Source organism: Primulina eburnea, chromosome 2 (assembly GCF_022965805.1).
Source record: "Primulina eburnea isolate SZY01 chromosome 2, ASM2296580v1, whole genome shotgun sequence".
NCBI classification, from domain to species: domain Eukaryota; kingdom Viridiplantae; phylum Streptophyta; class Magnoliopsida; order Lamiales; family Gesneriaceae; genus Primulina; species Primulina eburnea.
The window spans coordinates 42,779,777-42,799,305 of NC_133102.1; the positions used below are offsets into that span (position 1 = coordinate 42,779,777).

Genomic DNA, 19,529 nt, shown 5'->3' on the forward strand with positions numbered 1-19,529 from the left:
GGAAACCAAGAATATCCACAAATCCAACTCCTATGGAAATATTTTGACAAAATGTTTTAGTGTGTTAAAATAGTTTCGATCATTCAAAACAATTAAATGCCTCCCCACCAGTAAAAGTTTCGAATATCACATCCACACAAGACTATTCACAATTTACATTCAATTCACAAAAATATTACAATATATACCTAATTAGTTGATATATTAAAAACATTATGCAATTGCAAACATAGACCACAGTAATATCGCACTAAAAACTCGGAATCCTAAAAAAATATCCTAATTTTAACAAATAAATACTTATCATAATTGAAAAATATAAAACAAAGGTACCAAAGAAGCAGCAAGCTTTTAAAATTACAAATAGATGTAAGGTTTCCAACAAATGACAAATTTAACAGGTGCATATCACCAACCAAGGGGATCCACTTTCTCCATTACTTTTTTTTTTTTTTTTTAGAGGAAACAGATTTATATTGAATAGATAGAAAAGATTACAACGACGGATAAGCAATCCGCATGTTTATTCAACAAGGTAGGTAGACAAAAGGAACAAATCTCTCACCTTCAATTTGCGGATGACACTTTGTTTTTCGCACATGCAAAAAGGCATTTACTGGAGATAGTGGTTATATTGAAGAAGTTCGGCTCACTCTCGGGTCTTAAGCTGAATTTTGATAAGAGTACAGTGGTGGGCTTGTGTATGTCTGACGAGGATACGGATGGTATGGCACAGACAATCGGGTGCAACAAAGGAATCTTTCTTATTAAGTATTTAGGTGTTCCCTTGGGAGGGAACCCGCTGAATACGGAGTTTTGGGAACCCGTGTTATCAAATATGGGTAAAAAATTGGCTAGCTGGAAAAAATCGTTTTTATCAAGAGGGGGTCGCCTAACGTTGATCAAGTCTGTTTTGTGTGCCATGCCATCTTACTTTATGTCCATTTTCAAGGTGCCGAACAAAGTGGGGATGCTTATGGAAAAAATGATGAGGAATTTTCTTTGGGATAGGGCCGACGGTGATCAGCAGTGTCATGTAGTAGGTTGGGATCAAGTGTGTAAACCTAAGGACAGAGGGAGACTGGGATTGGGAAGCATCCGTTTAAGAAATATGGCACTACTTGGTAAATGGTGGTGGAGAGGATTGGTGGATAAGGATATTCTGTGGAAGAAAGTTATTACCAGCATATATGGTACTCAAGATAATGGTTGGGATTTGGGGTTGGCGAGGATTACTACCTTCAGAAGTCCGTGGAAATGTATTTCTCGATCGTTCCCGGCTTTTCATCAATTGGTTAAGGGGGTGCTTAAAGAGGGTAACTTTATTTGGTTTTGGGAGGATGTGTGAGTGGGGGGGTCTCCTTCAAAGAGCGTTTTCCTTTCTTATTGAGTTATGCAATTTAAAAAACAAACCAATCTTAAGCTATGTCGATGTAGTCACTAGTACTGGTAACCTTCTTATTCATTGGGATGTCCGATTTAGAGAATTTTGTCGAGCGTGAAGAGAGTGAGTTCAGAATTCTTCTGGGGGTTTTAGAATCTGTTCGATTGGAGTGGGGAGTAGAGGACTATAGAGTGTGGTTGGGGGACTCTTCAGGGTTGTTTTCTGTCAAATCTTTTTATAATACTTTCTTTCCTCCTACTACTTCGAATCCATTCACTTACTGCTTCAATATCTGGAATATACTTGTCCCAACAAAGGTGCAAGTGTTTTCGTGGATTGTGGCATTGGAGAAGTTACAGACTTGTGATGCGGTGCAAAGAAGATGGCCGGCTTGCGTACTAAGTCCTCATTGGTGCTGTTTGTGTCGTAGGGATGAGGAAAATCAGGATCATCTACTACTTCATGGCCCATTCTCATCTCAGATTTGGCTGAAGGCATTCAAAGAGTTGTAGTTGGTTTGCAATCTACCGGAAAAAGCAAAGTACATGCTTATTGTGGAACCGAGCTTGCACAAAGGGAGGAAACATATGCGGTTCTGATTTATCATAGTTCATTGCATTTTATGGTCGATTTGGTTGGAAAGGAATTCACGAATATTTGAAGAGAAGTCGCAGTTCGTCGTCGAAGTATGGGATAAAATAAAATTCAGGGTTGCGTGTTGGACAATTTTACAGCCGGAGTTTCGACACTTAAGTGTCTCAGACTTATCCAGGGATTGGAATTTCGTTTTCTCATGATCGTTATATTGTAGTTTGCTTTTAAATTTTAGAACGGATTTCTTATCCGTACCTTGTACGCATCTATCTATATTATTCAATAAAATATGTCTCTTATCAAAAAAAAAATATTGTCCTCATAGACGAAATTAAAGATGTAATTAAAAAATTAGATAGATGACGTGAAGCTCTTGAGAGTAAAGGTTTTAGAATTAGTCGCTAAAAAATGAAATATATAGCTAGTAACTTTGGTCCTAAATCTAGACGAATAGGCAGTCCAATTGGGATTGACGGTCGAGAAGTCCCAGAGTGTGAAGCTTTCCGCTATTTAGATTATGGTATAAAAAGACTAGGACATTAAAGAAGATATAGATAATAGGATTAAAGTAGGGTGGATGAAATGGAGGATGATGTCACGAATCTTATCCGAGAGAAGGATGTCTGCAAGATTGAAAGGAAAATGTTATAAGACTATTGTTCGACCAACTATGCTTTATGGCTCGGAGTGTTGAGCCACTACAGAACTACATATGCATAAGGCGGTAGCAGAGATGCGTATGTTAAGATGGATGTGTGGAAAAACGCGCAAGGATAGAATTAAGAATGAAAAGATTATGAGCAATTTAGGTGTAGCCCCCATAGAGGATAAGATTAAGGAGCCGTCTAGCATGGTTTGGTCACGTGAAGAGGAGACCAAACACGGCCTCAAACCAACATATCTTAGATTAGCAGGTTAATAGAAGGTGTAAAAAGAAGGTGTAAAAAGAAGGGTAGGCCATTGAAAACTTGGATAAAGATAGTCAAGGATGATATCTTAGATATTGGTTTAAGAGATGACATGTGGGAAAATCACTTAGTTTGGAGTTTTAATATCTATGTAGCCGCCCCGCAACTAGCGGGAATGTGCTAGGATGATGATCGTCGTCATCATCTCATTTTCGTGTCTCCAAAAATATAACATATATGTATAAATATACACACACCTTCCTACATAAACATTATATTCAATTCAACTTTTACCCATTTCCCAAAAATACTATATTATATTAAATTAAAATTTTTTTTTTTTTGTGATAAGAAACTAATATATATTGATAAAATTTAGTTAAATATTACAACATTAAGTGGACAAGCCATCCACAAATCGTGGTAAATGAAAAAGATTACAGCCTCAACTTTCAAGAATCAACAGAGGATAAAACACCAATCCCTAACAAGATCTGATAACATTAAATGGCTAAAAGCCGGAATCGCAACTGTCCATCTTGCCACTCTGATCTTAATTGTTTCCCACAGATTATCTGAAGTCTCTTCTATGTCGCTGAATATCCTGTTGTTTCGTTCGAGCCATATCGACCAAAATAAGCAATGAATTATGATCAGCCAGAACTGGTTTAGGCTTTTCCCTTTGAGATAGCAATGATCCATAAGGTACATATCGCCTGATTTGAAGGGAACGGTCCATTGAAATCCCAAGTGTTGCATGACTTTGTTCCAAATACTTGTCGTGTAAGAGCAATGAACCAAAATGTGATCCTGTTCTTCGATATCTTGTTTACACAATACACACCACTGAGGACATAATTCATGATGAGGATTCCTAATCTGCAGCTTGTCGTTCGTCTGCAATTTCCCCAACGCGACTATCCACGAGAACACTTTCACCTTATGAGGGATTGGCACTTTCCAGATTTTATCGATGAAAGGAAAAGATGAGGTAGAACTACTGTTGAAAAAAGAAGAGTAAAAAGAATTAACTGAGAAAAGACCCGAAGCATCTCCCAACCAAACCCTGAAGTCCCTAACCCCGACACTCACAGTAACCGAATGCAACACTCCAGATAAATTTGTGAACTCTTCTAATTCTGCATCGTGCAACCCTCTTCTAAAGCTCACCTCCCACTGAACTGGAGATAGACCTAAACTGTCTGGGACGGAGTAAAAATGATTTACTGTTTTGTTCTTAGACTCTGAAAGAAGATAAAGAAGAGGAAAACACTCTCTCAAAGGAGACAAACCCACCCACCTATCCTCCCAAAACCTCAATAAATTTCCACCCTTAATAACCGAGCCAATCAAATTCCAGCAAAGTGAATGAGTCCGAGAGATATACTTCCATGGGCTTCTAAACGTCAAATTCCTTGCCTCGCACAAATCCCATCCGTTACTCTGTACTCCATAAATACTGCCAACAACTTGTTTCCACAACGGGCTTTCCTCAATTGCACCTCTCCACCACCATTTTCCGAGTAGTGCTTTGTTCCTTAGAAGTAAATTACCTAGTCCTAGCCCACCTTGTTCTTTCGGTTTGCTAACTTGATTCCAATTAATGACATGGCAGTGCGAATCTCCATCATTTCCGTCCCATAAGAAGTTCCTCATTAGTCTTTCCATAATCTTTGCCACACTGTTGGGGACCCTGAACAAAGACATAAAATAAGTGGGCAAAGCACTTAAAACCGATTGAATCAGTGTCAGACGACCACCTCTTGAAAGGAAACCCCTCTTCCATCCAGCCAACTTATTGGACATCTTGGAAATGACCGGCATCCAAAATTCCAATTTGGTTGGGTTACCTCCTAACGGTACGCCAAGGTATCTGATGGGCCAACTTTCCATCTTGCATCCAATTGTTCTTGCCATGTTCTGTACTGTGACATCCGATTGGTTCAATCCAAGCAATGAGCTCTTCTCAAAATTAATCTTCAACCCTGATCTTGTGCAAAAAAGCTTTAGGATTTCGACTACTGCCATCAAATGTTGATCTGTTTGAACGAGGAATAAAGTGTCGTCCGCAAACTGAATATGTGACACTTGTACTTTGTTTCTTCCCACCTCAAGGCCTCTAACAGTGTTGCTGGATTTTGCTCGATCGACCAAACCCCCTAAACTGTCGATCACCAAATTAAATAGGAATGGTGATAGCGGATCTCCTTGTCTGAGTCCTCGCTCTCCTTTGAACTTACCTCTCGGTCGCCCGTTAATGAAAATCGAATATGATACATTGGACACGCAACCCTTAATCCACTTCCTCCACTTAGTTCCGAAACCTTTCTTATCCAATACGAAATCTAGGAAACTCCAATCTACATTATCGTATGCTTTTTCGAAGTCAACTTTCAAGATCCAACCTTGTTTCCTCTTCCTTCTATATTCCTCAACCACCTCATTTGCGATAAGGCAACAATCTGTTATATGTCTGCCCCGGATGAAAGCACACTGGTTCTCCGCCACTGTTTTGCTCATCACCTCTTTCAGTCTGTTTGCTAGGACTTTGGATAAAATTTTGTACAAGCTGGTTACTAAACTGATCGGTCGAAAGTCTTTGATTTTCATGGCCTCTTGTTTTTTTGGAATGAGACACAGGTATGTCTCATTTGTTACCCCATTTACGATTCCATCCGTGAAAAATTCCTCGAAAACTTGCAACAGATCATTCTTAACCGTGGCCCAACATTTTTGAAAGAAAGCTAGACTGAAACCATCTGGTCCCGGTGCCTTATTTCCGTCACAATGAAACACCGCACGTTTAATCTCTTCCTCAGAAAAAAGCACTTCCAGATTCGTTGCATCCTCTGGACTTAAGGATCTCCAATCCAATCCCTCTAAGCCCAATTCAACTTGCTCTGATTTCCTGAACAGTTTTTTGTAGTATTCTATAATGGCTTCCTCTATCTCCGCTTCGTCTGTAAGCAACGACCCGTCATCCAACTCGATCTTTTCTATCAGCGCTTTATTTCTTCTGTTTTTCAGCAAGGAATGGAAGAACTTGGTATTTTGATCCCCATCAGTGAGCCATTTGACATTAGATTTTTGACTTTCCATTTGCATTTTTCGTATAGTTAGTAATTCCAGCTCACTTCGCACATCCCTGCGTTTTTGTTTTAGTTGGGTTGACCAAACACCTGTTGACTCCTGCTCATCTAGTTGTGAAACCACGAATTGCAGCTCTTTAAACCTGATGTTAACGTCACCGAAGAATTCCTTATTCCATACTGAGACCCTTTTTTTTGTTTCTCTAAGCTTCCTCATAAATCTGTACCCTGCCCATCCTTGAAAATCCTCGGCGTTCCACCATGATGCTAGTGACTGCTGAAAAGCTTTATGAGTTAACCATACATTCTCAAATCGAAACGGTGAAGGTCCCCATTTGAGTCTCTTTGTGTCCAAAACTATCGGGTGATGGTCAGAAGTAATTCTTGGAAGCACCAACTGTCGGTGTGTTTGGAAAATAGCTAACCATCCCTCAGATAACAGAAACCTGTCTAATCTGCTACAAATTGGATTGACTCTGAAGTTGGACCAAGTGTATTTAGCATTCAATAAAGGCGGATCGTAAAGGCACATCTCCTCAATGAGAGCATCGAAACATTGCATACTTGTGGTGAGCGAGTTGCTATTCATCTTTTCATTCAAATTGCGAACCACGTTGAAATCGCCTCCTACACACCATCTGACTCCGCAGATTGAATTCAAACCTGCCAATTCCTCCCAAAACAATTCTCGATGCCTTGGATTACACGGCCCATAAACAGCGGAGAACCACCACAAAATATCATCCCTGCGCTTGATTTGAATTGATACCGAGTAATTCCCGATCAAATTGTCACAAACCTCAATCACTCTAGGATCCCACAAAACTATGATTCCACCAGCTCTTCCATCAGCTGGTAAACACACCCAATCTACAAATCTAGACTTCCAGAGACTGGAAACAAACTGCCTGTCAACTGTATTGCTCTTGGTTTCTAAGAAGACTGCAATGTCTGGGTTTTCCTTGCGCATTAATGTTCTTACTATGGCCCTTCTGCGAGATGATCCTCCCCCTCTAATGTTCCATGAGCAAATCTTCATAACAGACGAGTGGGACCCTTCGAAGCCGATCCTTTCTCATAGTTAACCCCGCTGTGCAATCTAACAAGTTCTCTGCTAAGCTTACCCATGGATTTGATCGCAACCCTTTCACTTGTGAGAGAAGTACAATCTTTCTGAGGTGTTACTTGTGCCATGATACCTTCTGCTTCAAGCAAACTTTGCTTATGTACTCTCTCGGACCCCAACTTATCAGGAATACATGATTGGCCCCCACCTAAAAACCCACTAGACTGACCCAGAACCATAAAAGAAGCGGGAAAGAAAGAATGAAGGAAAAAAGGAAGCTTAGAATTGGAATACGGAAAACAAGAAAGTGCCTTACCCCCATTTGGATCAATGTTACCTTGAGTCGACGATTGGTTGTCTATCTGCTTCTCCTCTTCTAATTGAAACAGCTTCTGTAGTTCCATATCTACAGATTCGTGGTTAATCTGCATCTCTGCTTGAGAGTTGAAGATACTATCGGATTCCGAACATTCCGAAGATACAAATCCCTCATCCCATTGGTCATCCTCAGGTGGCTCTTGATCGAAGTCGTCTGAATCATCAACCTCGCACTCTCTTTTCTTGGTCAAGTCCTCCATTGCTTTAACACCGACTGTCTCCTCTACCCAAAATTCCTCCGCAATCTTTGAGCTTGAGTGGTTGTAGTTGGAAGCGTCAATCTGCCGTACTGAAATATTAGGTGAAAGATGTTCTTCAACTGACTTGTTAAGATCATTATCCTCCCCGATTCCATTGGACAAAGAATGAATAGGAGAGGTAGTAAAATCCTCTGGTTTTTTTGGTGAGATCCGCTGCAGAATTTTCTCCACCTTTCTATCTTTAGGATTGGCTGTCTTCATTGAAGATCCATTAGGCTTGTCCGCTGCTGAGCTTGTACACCCTAATACCTCCACCTCTGGTTCTCGATTCAAGTTGGTTATAGTTTGTTTTCCAGCTTCCGACCATTTTCTGCTAATGTTAATTTTCTCCCCACTACCCAAAATCCTTTTCCCATTCATCAGAGCTTGAGCGTAAGTCTGTTTATCGTATAGGTCGTAAGCATTGCGATCGAAATTGACAACGGTAATATTGAAATCCTTAGGAACCCCGTTGATATTCAGAAATTCACTTACTGCTTCAATATCTGGAATATACTTGTCCCAACAAAGGTGCAAGTGTTTTCGTGGATTGTGGCATTGGAGAAGTTACAGACTTGTGATGCGGTGCAAAGAAGATGGCCGGCTTGCGTACTAAGTCCTCATTGGTGCTGTTTGTGTCGTAGGGATGAGGAAAATCAGGATCATCTACTACTTCATGGCCCATTCTCATCTCAGATTTGGCTGAAGGCATTCAAAGAGTTGTAGTTGGTTTGCAATCTACCGGAAAAAGCAAAGTACATGCTTATTGTGGAACCGAGCTTGCACAAAGGGAGGAAACATATGCGGTTCTGATTTATCATAGTTCATTGCATTTTATGGTCGATTTGGTTGGAAAGGAATTCACGAATATTTGAAGAGAAGTCGCAGTTCGTCGTCGAAGTATGGGATAAAATAAAATTCAGGGTTGCGTGTTGGACAATTTTACAGCCGGAGTTTCGACACTTAAGTGTCTCAGACTTATCCAGGGATTGGAATTTCGTTTTCTCATGATCGTTATATTGTAGTTTGCTTTTAAATTTTAGAACGGATTTCTTATCCGTACCTTGTACGCATCTATCTATATTATTCAATAAAATATGTCTCTTATCAAAAAAAAATATTGTCCTCATAGACGAAATTAAAGATGTAATTAAAAAATTAGATAGATGACGTGAAGCTCTTGAGAGTAAAGGTTTTAGAATTAGTCGCTAAAAAATGAAATATATAGCTAGTAACTTTGGTCCTAAATCTAGACGAATAGGCAGTCCAATTGGGATTGACGGTCGAGAAGTCCCAGAGTGTGAAGCTTTCCGCTATTTAGATTATGGTATAAAAAGACTAGGACATTAAAGAAGATATAGATAATAGGATTAAAGTAGGGTGGATGAAATGGAGGATGATGTCACGAATCTTATCCGAGAGAAGGATGTCTGCAAGATTGAAAGGAAAATGTTATAAGACTATTGTTCGACCAACTATGCTTTATGGCTCGGAGTGTTGAGCCACTACAGAACTACATATGCATAAGGCGGTAGCAGAGATGCGTATGTTAAGATGGATGTGTGGAAAAACGCGCAAGGATAGAATTAAGAATGAAAAGATTATGAGCAATTTAGGTGTAGCCCCCATAGAGGATAAGATTAAGGAGCCGTCTAGCATGGTTTGGTCACGTGAAGAGGAGACCAAACACGGCCTCAAACCAACATATCTTAGATTAGCAGGTTAATAGAAGGTGTAAAAAGAAGGTGTAAAAAGAAGGGTAGGCCATTGAAAACTTGGATAAAGATAGTCAAGGATGATATCTTAGATATTGGTTTAAGAGATGACATGTGGGAAAATCACTTAGTTTGGAGTTTTAATATCTATGTAGCCGCCCCGCAACTAGCGGGAATGTGCTAGGATGATGATCGTCGTCATCATCTCATTTTCGTGTCTCCAAAAATATAACATATATGTATAAATATACACACACCTTCCTACATAAACATTATATTCAATTCAACTTTTACCCATTTCCCAAAAATACTATATTATATTAAATTAAAATTTTTTTTTTTTTTGATAAGAAACTAATATATATTGATAAAATTTAGTTAAATATTACAACATTAAGTGGACAAGCCATCCACAAATCGTGGTAAATGAAAAAGATTACAGCCTCAACTTTCAAGAATCAACAGAGGATAAAACACCAATCCCTAACAAGATCTGATAACATTAAATGGCTAAAAGCCGGAATCGCAACTGTCCATCTTGCCACTCTGATCTTAATTGTTTCCCACAGATTATCTGAAGTCTCTTCTATGTCGCTGAATATCCTGTTGTTTCGTTCGAGCCATATCGACCAAAATAAGCAATGAATTATGATCAGCCAGAACTGGTTTAGGCTTTTCCCTTTGAGATAGCAATGATCCATAAGGTACATATCGCCTGATTTGAAGGGAACGGTCCATTGAAATCCCAAGTGTTGCATGACTTTGTTCCAAATACTTGTCGTGTAAGAGCAATGAACCAAAATGTGATCCTGTTCTTCGATATCTTGTTTACACAATACACACCACTGAGGACATAATTCATGATGAGGATTCCTAATCTGCAGCTTGTCGTTCGTCTGCAATTTCCCCAACGCGACTATCCACGAGAACACTTTCACCTTATGAGGGATTGGCACTTTCCAGATTTTATCGATGAAAGGAAAAGATGAGGTAGAACTACTGTTGAAAAAAGAAGAGTAAAAAGAATTAACTGAGAAAAGACCCGAAGCATCTCCCAACCAAACCCTGAAGTCCCTAACCCCGACACTCACAGTAACCGAATGCAACACTCCAGATAAATTTGTGAACTCTTCTAATTCTGCATCGTGCAACCCTCTTCTAAAGCTCACCTCCCACTGAACTGGAGATAGACCTAAACTGTCTGGGACGGAGTAAAAATGATTTACTGTTTTGTTCTTAGACTCTGAAAGAAGATAAAGAAGAGGAAAACACTCTCTCAAAGGAGACAAACCCACCCACCTATCCTCCCAAAACCTCAATAAATTTCCACCCTTAATAACCGAGCCAATCAAATTCCAGCAAAGTGAATGAGTCCGAGAGATATACTTCCATGGGCTTCTAAACGTCAAATTCCTTGCCTCGCACAAATCCCATCCGTTACTCTGTACTCCATAAATACTGCCAACAACTTGTTTCCACAACGGGCTTTCCTCAATTGCACCTCTCCACCACCATTTTCCGAGTAGTGCTTTGTTCCTTAGAAGTAAATTACCTAGTCCTAGCCCACCTTGTTCTTTCGGTTTGCTAACTTGATTCCAATTAATGACATGGCAGTGCGAATCTCCATCATTTCCGTCCCATAAGAAGTTCCTCATTAGTCTTTCCATAATCTTTGCCACACTGTTGGGGACCCTGAACAAAGACATAAAATAAGTGGGCAAAGCACTTAAAACCGATTGAATCAGTGTCAGACGACCACCTCTTGAAAGGAAACCCCTCTTCCATCCAGCCAACTTATTGGACATCTTGGAAATGACCGGCATCCAAAATTCCAATTTGGTTGGGTTACCTCCTAACGGTACGCCAAGGTATCTGATGGGCCAACTTTCCATCTTGCATCCAATTGTTCTTGCCATGTTCTGTACTGTGACATCCGATTGGTTCAATCCAAGCAATGAGCTCTTCTCAAAATTAATCTTCAACCCTGATCTTGTGCAAAAAAGCTTTAGGATTTCGACTACTGCCATCAAATGTTGATCTGTTTGAACGAGGAATAAAGTGTCGTCCGCAAACTGAATATGTGACACTTGTACTTTGTTTCTTCCCACCTCAAGGCCTCTAACAGTGTTGCTGGATTTTGCTCGATCGACCAAACCCCCTAAACTGTCGATCACCAAATTAAATAGGAATGGTGATAGCGGATCTCCTTGTCTGAGTCCTCGCTCTCCTTTGAACTTACCTCTCGGTCGCCCGTTAATGAAAATCGAATATGATACATTGGACACGCAACCCTTAATCCACTTCCTCCACTTAGTTCCGAAACCTTTCTTATCCAATACGAAATCTAGGAAACTCCAATCTACATTATCGTATGCTTTTTCGAAGTCAACTTTCAAGATCCAACCTTGTTTCCTCTTCCTTCTATATTCCTCAACCACCTCATTTGCGATAAGGCAACAATCTGTTATATGTCTGCCCCGGATGAAAGCACACTGGTTCTCCGCCACTGTTTTGCTCATCACCTCTTTCAGTCTGTTTGCTAGGACTTTGGATAAAATTTTGTACAAGCTGGTTACTAAACTGATCGGTCGAAAGTCTTTGATTTTCATGGCCTCTTGTTTTTTTGGAATGAGACACAGGTATGTCTCATTTGTTACCCCATTTACGATTCCATCCGTGAAAAATTCCTCGAAAACTTGCAACAGATCATTCTTAACCGTGGCCCAACATTTTTGAAAGAAAGCTAGACTGAAACCATCTGGTCCCGGTGCCTTATTTCCGTCACAATGAAACACCGCACGTTTAATCTCTTCCTCAGAAAAAAGCACTTCCAGATTCGTTGCATCCTCTGGACTTAAGGATCTCCAATCCAATCCCTCTAAGCCCAATTCAACTTGCTCTGATTTCCTGAACAGTTTTTTGTAGTATTCTATAATGGCTTCCTCTATCTCCGCTTCGTCTGTAAGCAACGACCCGTCATCCAACTCGATCTTTTCTATCAGCGCTTTATTTCTTCTGTTTTTCAGCAAGGAATGGAAGAACTTGGTATTTTGATCCCCATCAGTGAGCCATTTGACATTAGATTTTTGACTTTCCATTTGCATTTTTCGTATAGTTAGTAATTCCAGCTCACTTCGCACATCCCTGCGTTTTTGTTTTAGTTGGGTTGACCAAACACCTGTTGACTCCTGCTCATCTAGTTGTGAAACCACGAATTGCAGCTCTTTAAACCTGATGTTAACGTCACCGAAGAATTCCTTATTCCATACTGAGACCCTTTTTTTTGTTTCTCTAAGCTTCCTCATAAATCTGTACCCTGCCCATCCTTGAAAATCCTCGGCGTTCCACCATGATGCTAGTGACTGCTGAAAAGCTTTATGAGTTAACCATACATTCTCAAATCGAAACGGTGAAGGTCCCCATTTGAGTCTCTTTGTGTCCAAAACTATCGGGTGATGGTCAGAAGTAATTCTTGGAAGCACCAACTGTCGGTGTGTTTGGAAAATAGCTAACCATCCCTCAGATAACAGAAACCTGTCTAATCTGCTACAAATTGGATTGACTCTGAAGTTGGACCAAGTGTATTTAGCATTCAATAAAGGCGGATCGTAAAGGCACATCTCCTCAATGAGAGCATCGAAACATTGCATACTTGTGGTGAGCGAGTTGCTATTCATCTTTTCATTCAAATTGCGAACCACGTTGAAATCGCCTCCTACACACCATCTGACTCCGCAGATTGAATTCAAACCTGCCAATTCCTCCCAAAACAATTCTCGATGCCTTGGATTACACGGCCCATAAACAGCGGAGAACCACCACAAAATATCATCCCTGCGCTTGATTTGAATTGATACCGAGTAATTCCCGATCAAATTGTCACAAACCTCAATCACTCTAGGATCCCACAAAACTATGATTCCACCAGCTCTTCCATCAGCTGGTAAACACACCCAATCTACAAATCTAGACTTCCAGAGACTGGAAACAAACTGCCTGTCAACTGTATTGCTCTTGGTTTCTAAGAAGACTGCAATGTCTGGGTTTTCCTTGCGCATTAATGTTCTTACTATGGCCCTTCTGCGAGATGATCCTCCCCCTCTAATGTTCCATGAGCAAATCTTCATAACAGACGAGTGGGACCCTTCGAAGCCGATCCTTTCTCATAGTTAACCCCGCTGTGCAATCTAACAAGTTCTCTGCTAAGCTTACCCATGGATTTGATCGCAACCCTTTCACTTGTGAGAGAAGTACAATCTTTCTGAGGTGTTACTTGTGCCATGATACCTTCTGCTTCAAGCAAACTTTGCTTATGTACTCTCTCGGACCCCAACTTATCAGGAATACATGATTGGCCCCCACCTAAAAACCCACTAGACTGACCCAGAACCATAAAAGAAGCGGGAAAGAAAGAATGAAGGAAAAAAGGAAGCTTAGAATTGGAATACGGAAAACAAGAAAGTGCCTTACCCCCATTTGGATCAATGTTACCTTGAGTCGACGATTGGTTGTCTATCTGCTTCTCCTCTTCTAATTGAAACAGCTTCTGTAGTTCCATATCTACAGATTCGTGGTTAATCTGCATCTCTGCTTGAGAGTTGAAGATACTATTGGATTCCGAACATTCCGAAGATACAAATCCCTCATCCCATTGGTCATCCTCAGGTGGCTCTTGATCGAAGTCGTCTGAATCATCAACCTCGCACTCTCTTTTCTTGGTCAAGTCCTCCATTGCTTTAACACCGACTGTCTCCTCTACCCAAAATTCCTCCGCAATCTTTGAGCTTGAGTGGTTGTAGTTGGAAGCGTCAATCTGCCGTACTGAAATATTAGGTGAAAGATGTTCTTCAACTGACTTGTTAAGATCATTATCCTCCCCGATTCCATTGGACAAAGAATGAATAGGAGAGGTAGTAAAATCCTCTGGTTTTTTTGGTGAGATCCGCTGCAGAATTTTCTCCACCTTTCTATCTTTAGGATTGGCTGTCTTCATTGAAGATCCATTAGGCTTGTCCGCTGCTGAGCTTGTACACCCTAATACCTCCACCTCTGGTTCTCGATTCAAGTTGGTTATAGTTTGTTTTCCAGCTTCCGACCATTTTCTGCTAATGTTAATTTTCTCCCCACTACCCAAAATCCTTTTCCCATTCATCAGAGCTTGAGCGTAAGTCTGTTTATCGTATAGGTCGTAAGCATTGCGATCGAAATTGACAACGGTAATATTGAAATCCTTAGGAACCCCGTTGATATTCAGAATGATACGGTTTGTAATAAATCCATCTCTTTTTCCTTTGACCTTAATCTTCGCAGCAGTAAGATCACGAAGGAGACTAGTATCTTTACTGATCTCCAAAAGGCCCCCGCATTGCTCTCCTATTTCCTTGAAAACGTCGTAAGTCCATAAGTACCAAGGTAACCCTGCAATCTTGATCCAACTATTACAGCAGCATAGAACCGAAGAATTTCCAACGATTTCAGAACTCCACCTCTCGAAATCCAAAGCCACCCCTCCATCGAAGAAACCTCTTTTTAAATCGGTAAAATGTTCCCATTCTTGTCGATGAGAAGGCCACCAAACCGCTTTGTTTGCTTGGAAAGGATGAATTTCGATTCTCCTCTTAACATCATTACCTATAACCTTCGCGACCTGCTCCCAAGACACGTTCACCCTTCCTCTAGTGATTATAATGGCGTCATCCCAGTTTGTTTCCGAAGCTTTGCAATATGTGGCCACCGTATCCGCAGACTGATCTTGAAGAGTTGCCCGATCTCCTGTCTTAGCTTTCTTCATGTTCCTTAATAAAGTATTAGGGACGTGGCTGTGCTCGACCTGCTTATGACCCAAAGTCGATTGACTCCCTGACAATAATTTAATAAGGATATCTGAAATCCTGCTCCATCCTTGGAACTTAAAACCACTGGGTATTATAATGGTTTGTTTCCTCCCGTGATTGCTAAGTCTAGAAATTTCCAGGAACAATCCTCTTTTGTTGACAAATCTGTGTACTACGATCGTTGCATTGCATCCCCTGAAGCGGTAGAAGTCCGTGCATGAATGATGGTTCAAACGAAACAATTAAAATCTCAATTAAGAGAAAACAATACGAAAATGAAATATTATTAATACCAGATGATTAATGTTTTACAAGTAATTGACATGTATATATATTTCCAATCAAACTAAAATCATCGTTCTAAAGATCGGCCAAGGTGGCCAACTAAGGGCTAAGTGGCGGCCGACCACCTAGAAAAAGGGCTAGTCAGGCAACCTACGCGATTCTAGTCGGTCTTAGGCGTTAAGGCTTCTATTTTAATTTGTTTTTAAAAAAATGGTCTTTTAATTTAAATTAAAAATCCATAAAAAATGAAAGTTGATTATTTTATAGACTTCAAATCAATGATGATGATTTTGCATGCGAAGAAGATCAAAATCACAAGGATGGTAATACAATAATTTAATATCCTAAAATAAAAAAAATCATTTTATTTTTTTATTATTCATGTTCTCTCCACGTATATCAAATAATGATTTAATATCCAAAAATAAAAATAATTTAAAGATATTAATATATAATGTTGCTAAATATTATAAAAACTTATTTTAAAAAACCGCTTAGGTGCAGCCTAAGCGACTAGGCACTAGGCGGTAGGTAGCCTACCGCCTACTGCTTTTTAGAACATTGACTAAAATATGGAAATAATAAAAATATAGAAATCTTAATGCCTACCTACCGCTTACTGCTTTTTAGAACATTGACTAAAATATGGAAATAATAAAAATATAGAAATCTTAATGCCTACCTACCGCTTACTGCTTTTTAGAACATTGACTAAAATATGGAAATAATAAAAATATAAATCTTAATGCCAAAATTCACCACCATTATCAACATCTCACTGTACTCATAGATGGTCATATCCCAGGCATGTGGATAAAAGCTAAAAACCCAACATGCTGCCTTATTGTGGTGACTAGGAAATGAAGGGTCCTTTGTGTAACTGTAACTAACTGTTCATTGCTTGAGCTGGTTTGAACAACCCACTTTGCTAAAATTCTGAGCATATCAAGAAACATTATGTAGTAAGCCTCAGTCACACAAAACAAGTGGCCGTGTCTGCCCCTGTTATCGTGATCAGTGACCTATTATTTACATCGAGCATAAATTTTGTCTAAGAATGTCATTCATGCAGCATCTATTGCTCCTCAGTTGGATAATTTTGCCGAATCTTACAGCATTTGCATGGATTTCGAATGTGCAACCACTAGCATTATTGCACTAGTCTTGTGGCTAGTCGCTGCATAATTAACCACTTTTATTTTTGCATGTGTGATGAATATCATAAAGGATGGTTGGTGGTTTCCAGGTTTATGTAACTCCATCGAAAGTATTCAATAAACAGTAATGTTGTAATTAAGAGGTGGGAAATTTATAAGAAATTATGGGTCGTCAATTTTGCGTACCTCATTATCTGGTTGTAAATTCGACTGAAATAATATGAGTATAGTTTGCAGGGTCTTAAGCTGAACACTCTCATCTGCCATCTCAGCATGCTGGGAAAGAGAAGGAAATAAGTAAAGAAGAAAACATCTAAATGCATACATGGTATATAGCATGTGTAATGCATTATGCAAAAATCAAAGCAAACATGAAATAGGCAACAATGAAACCTCCTTGTCAAGCAACAAAATAGCATCGCTGTTTGTTCGAAATCAAAAAGGGGGATTAAGATGCATGATGTATTGTTATTAATATAAAAGACTATTCTCATTTTTTTTAATAGAAAACGATATTATGTTAAACAATTAAAAGCTAATAATTACAAAAGGCGGACAAGTGGTCCGCACACTAAAAAAACAAAAGCCCATATCATACTAACAACTTATATACATCTTCAATTCTCACAACTAACTGGTACAAGGGGAAGAATTTTTTGGCAAGTGGTGATTCAAGGCATATGCTGGACAGTATGGTTGGAAAGAAATCAAAGAATTTTTGAAGATAAGGAAGACACTAGAGAACAATGCTGGGATAAAACCAAGATCAAAGTTGCTATATTGATCGGCACTCATGATGATTTTAAAACGTCTCGATCTTAGATATATTGCGAGATTGGGCTCATGTGTATCATTAATACATTGAAATTATGTAATTCCTGTTGAAAGAGGAACACTAGTCCACTGATGTACTTATTTCTCATCATATTATGAATAAAATATTGTTTCTTATAAAAAAAAAAAAAAAATTGCAGCAGTAAACAAGAAGTACAACTGATCTTGGAACCTAAAAATTTTAGTAAAAAATTACTACAGGTCAATAAACACTTGACATGCCTCGAATCTCATATGTAGATAACATTGCCGTGTACCTGGAAGACTATACAATAAGAAGAAACTACAAAAGGTGAATTAGGGTATGCCGCGAGGGAAAAATGCAAGCATTATTTTGATCATATTAGTTGCATCTAAGAGTATTTAGACTGCATTTTAAAAACATATAAACTAAATTTTGGGAATAAGCATGTTAAAATTCGAATCAAATTGAACAGATTGATTTGAGCAACTTTGGTTATATCGTGTCAATGCTTATTGATTTATTCCAGCTTTACTCACTTCCTTGAGAGTGGAAAGAATTTCCTTGAGGGCCGAAGATGCTACAGCATCATGCGAGATGAGCTTTTGTAGGCATGACAATCCAATCACACTCAGCTTCACGTTTTTAACCTCGCAAGCCATCACAAAGATCCTCAATATATCGTCGTTATGTGAAATCTCATTCGGGCTGGAGAGCGACCTAAGCTGCATTTTCACGTAACTATATATATTTAGTCAAGGGAAAAGAACCATCACCCAGAGACGCACGAAATTCACTCTCACTGGAATGTTTAGAATTGACGAATATTCAGATCAAGGGATCAAACATAAGCTGATAATTAATCAACCTGGTGATACAAATCGAATAAAAGCATATCCAAGTAACATAACAATGCAGGGAGGATGGAATAAACTAAAAAACAAGACGGGAACCTTTAAAATCGCGTGTTCAGCTGCGTCTTTGACGGCGGGGTAACGGCGGCGAGCCTCCGCTGAAAGGGCCCTCAGATCGGACTCCAGCACCGTCATGAATGCCGCCATAATGCTCCCGATACCAGAAAACTAACAAAAATTATGCTCTTTAAACTTGCACAGCTTTAACCCTACACACAGATAGTGAAATTCAGAGAAGTGTCCCGTTATCTTGGTTCAACCGGAGTGACTGGGACGACGGATCTGCTTTGATTCATTCTCGATATTGAAGAAGAGAAGAGGTCACGTGCACACCACGTGAAACTTACCACTGTGACTCAAAGTTTATCTTTTGGGTTGGAAAACGAAAGAAAAAAATATCGTCCTAAATACAATTAAATAGTTTTTTAAAATAAAAATACAATACATTTTGGTATCATTGTGTGTTCCATTCGTCTCAAATCAAAACTTTCTCTACAATTTTTGATTCACATAAAAAAAAAAAAAAAATTACGCACTTCATGGTTTCACAGTTATTTTTTCGAATAAAATTTGGTATAAAGTATTTAAAATCTGAAACATACATATGATATTACAGAACAAATTATTTTAGATATGGTGCAAAATATAAAATTATGCGTATCAAATTGAAAAACTATATTAATACCAATATTTTCTAAAATTGTTTATGTACTCAAATATCATATATTCGTATCCGAGGTTGTAAGTATAAATGGTATCATAGGCCATTTATCTTGAAGAAATTCTTCAATAAAGTTTTATTCTTGTAATATATCTTATTCTTTTATCTTATAAAGAAGAAGGTAGCTATACTCAGGAGAAATCCTTAAGTCAGGTTCTGTAAAGCCAAAAGTAAGGTACGAGTAAATCTTTGACAGTATCTACTTAATTGTTTAATAGATAAAATAATACGATCTTTTAATCAGAATAAATCTTCAAGTAATAGTAAGAACAAAGAATTAATTACGAGAATTCCGGAAAAAATATTCAAAACTATAAATTACCAGTATCTTCCAATATGAAGATTTATAGCTCTATTGGATTTAATTTTAAATCCGATTACATAATAAAAACAATTGAAGAAGCTAGTCCTATAAAAGGAGGATATGATTCATTCCGTTTATTATCTCA

The 19,529-nt window shown here is 38.9% G+C and overlaps 1 protein-coding gene across 3 annotated transcripts in view; it reads right to left on the reverse strand.

Moving 5' to 3' along the window:
- The window catches only part of LOC140823362 (uncharacterized), a 76,336-nt gene extending 57,599 nt beyond the window's left edge, over nucleotides 1–18,737 (reverse strand). For all 3 annotated transcript variants that reach the window (XM_073184658.1, XM_073184659.1, XM_073184657.1), the window contains exons 1-3: nucleotides 18,399–18,737; nucleotides 17,985–18,170; nucleotides 16,836–16,925 (exon numbers count right to left, since the gene is read on the reverse strand). In XM_073184658.1, coding sequence (XP_073040759.1) covers nucleotides 16,836–16,925; nucleotides 17,985–18,170; nucleotides 18,399–18,506 — 384 coding nt within the window. In that variant the 5' untranslated portion in view covers nucleotides 18,507–18,737. The remainder of the gene's footprint in view (nucleotides 1–16,835; nucleotides 16,926–17,984; nucleotides 18,171–18,398) is intronic.
- Nucleotides 18,738–19,529: the final 792 nt, after the last annotated feature.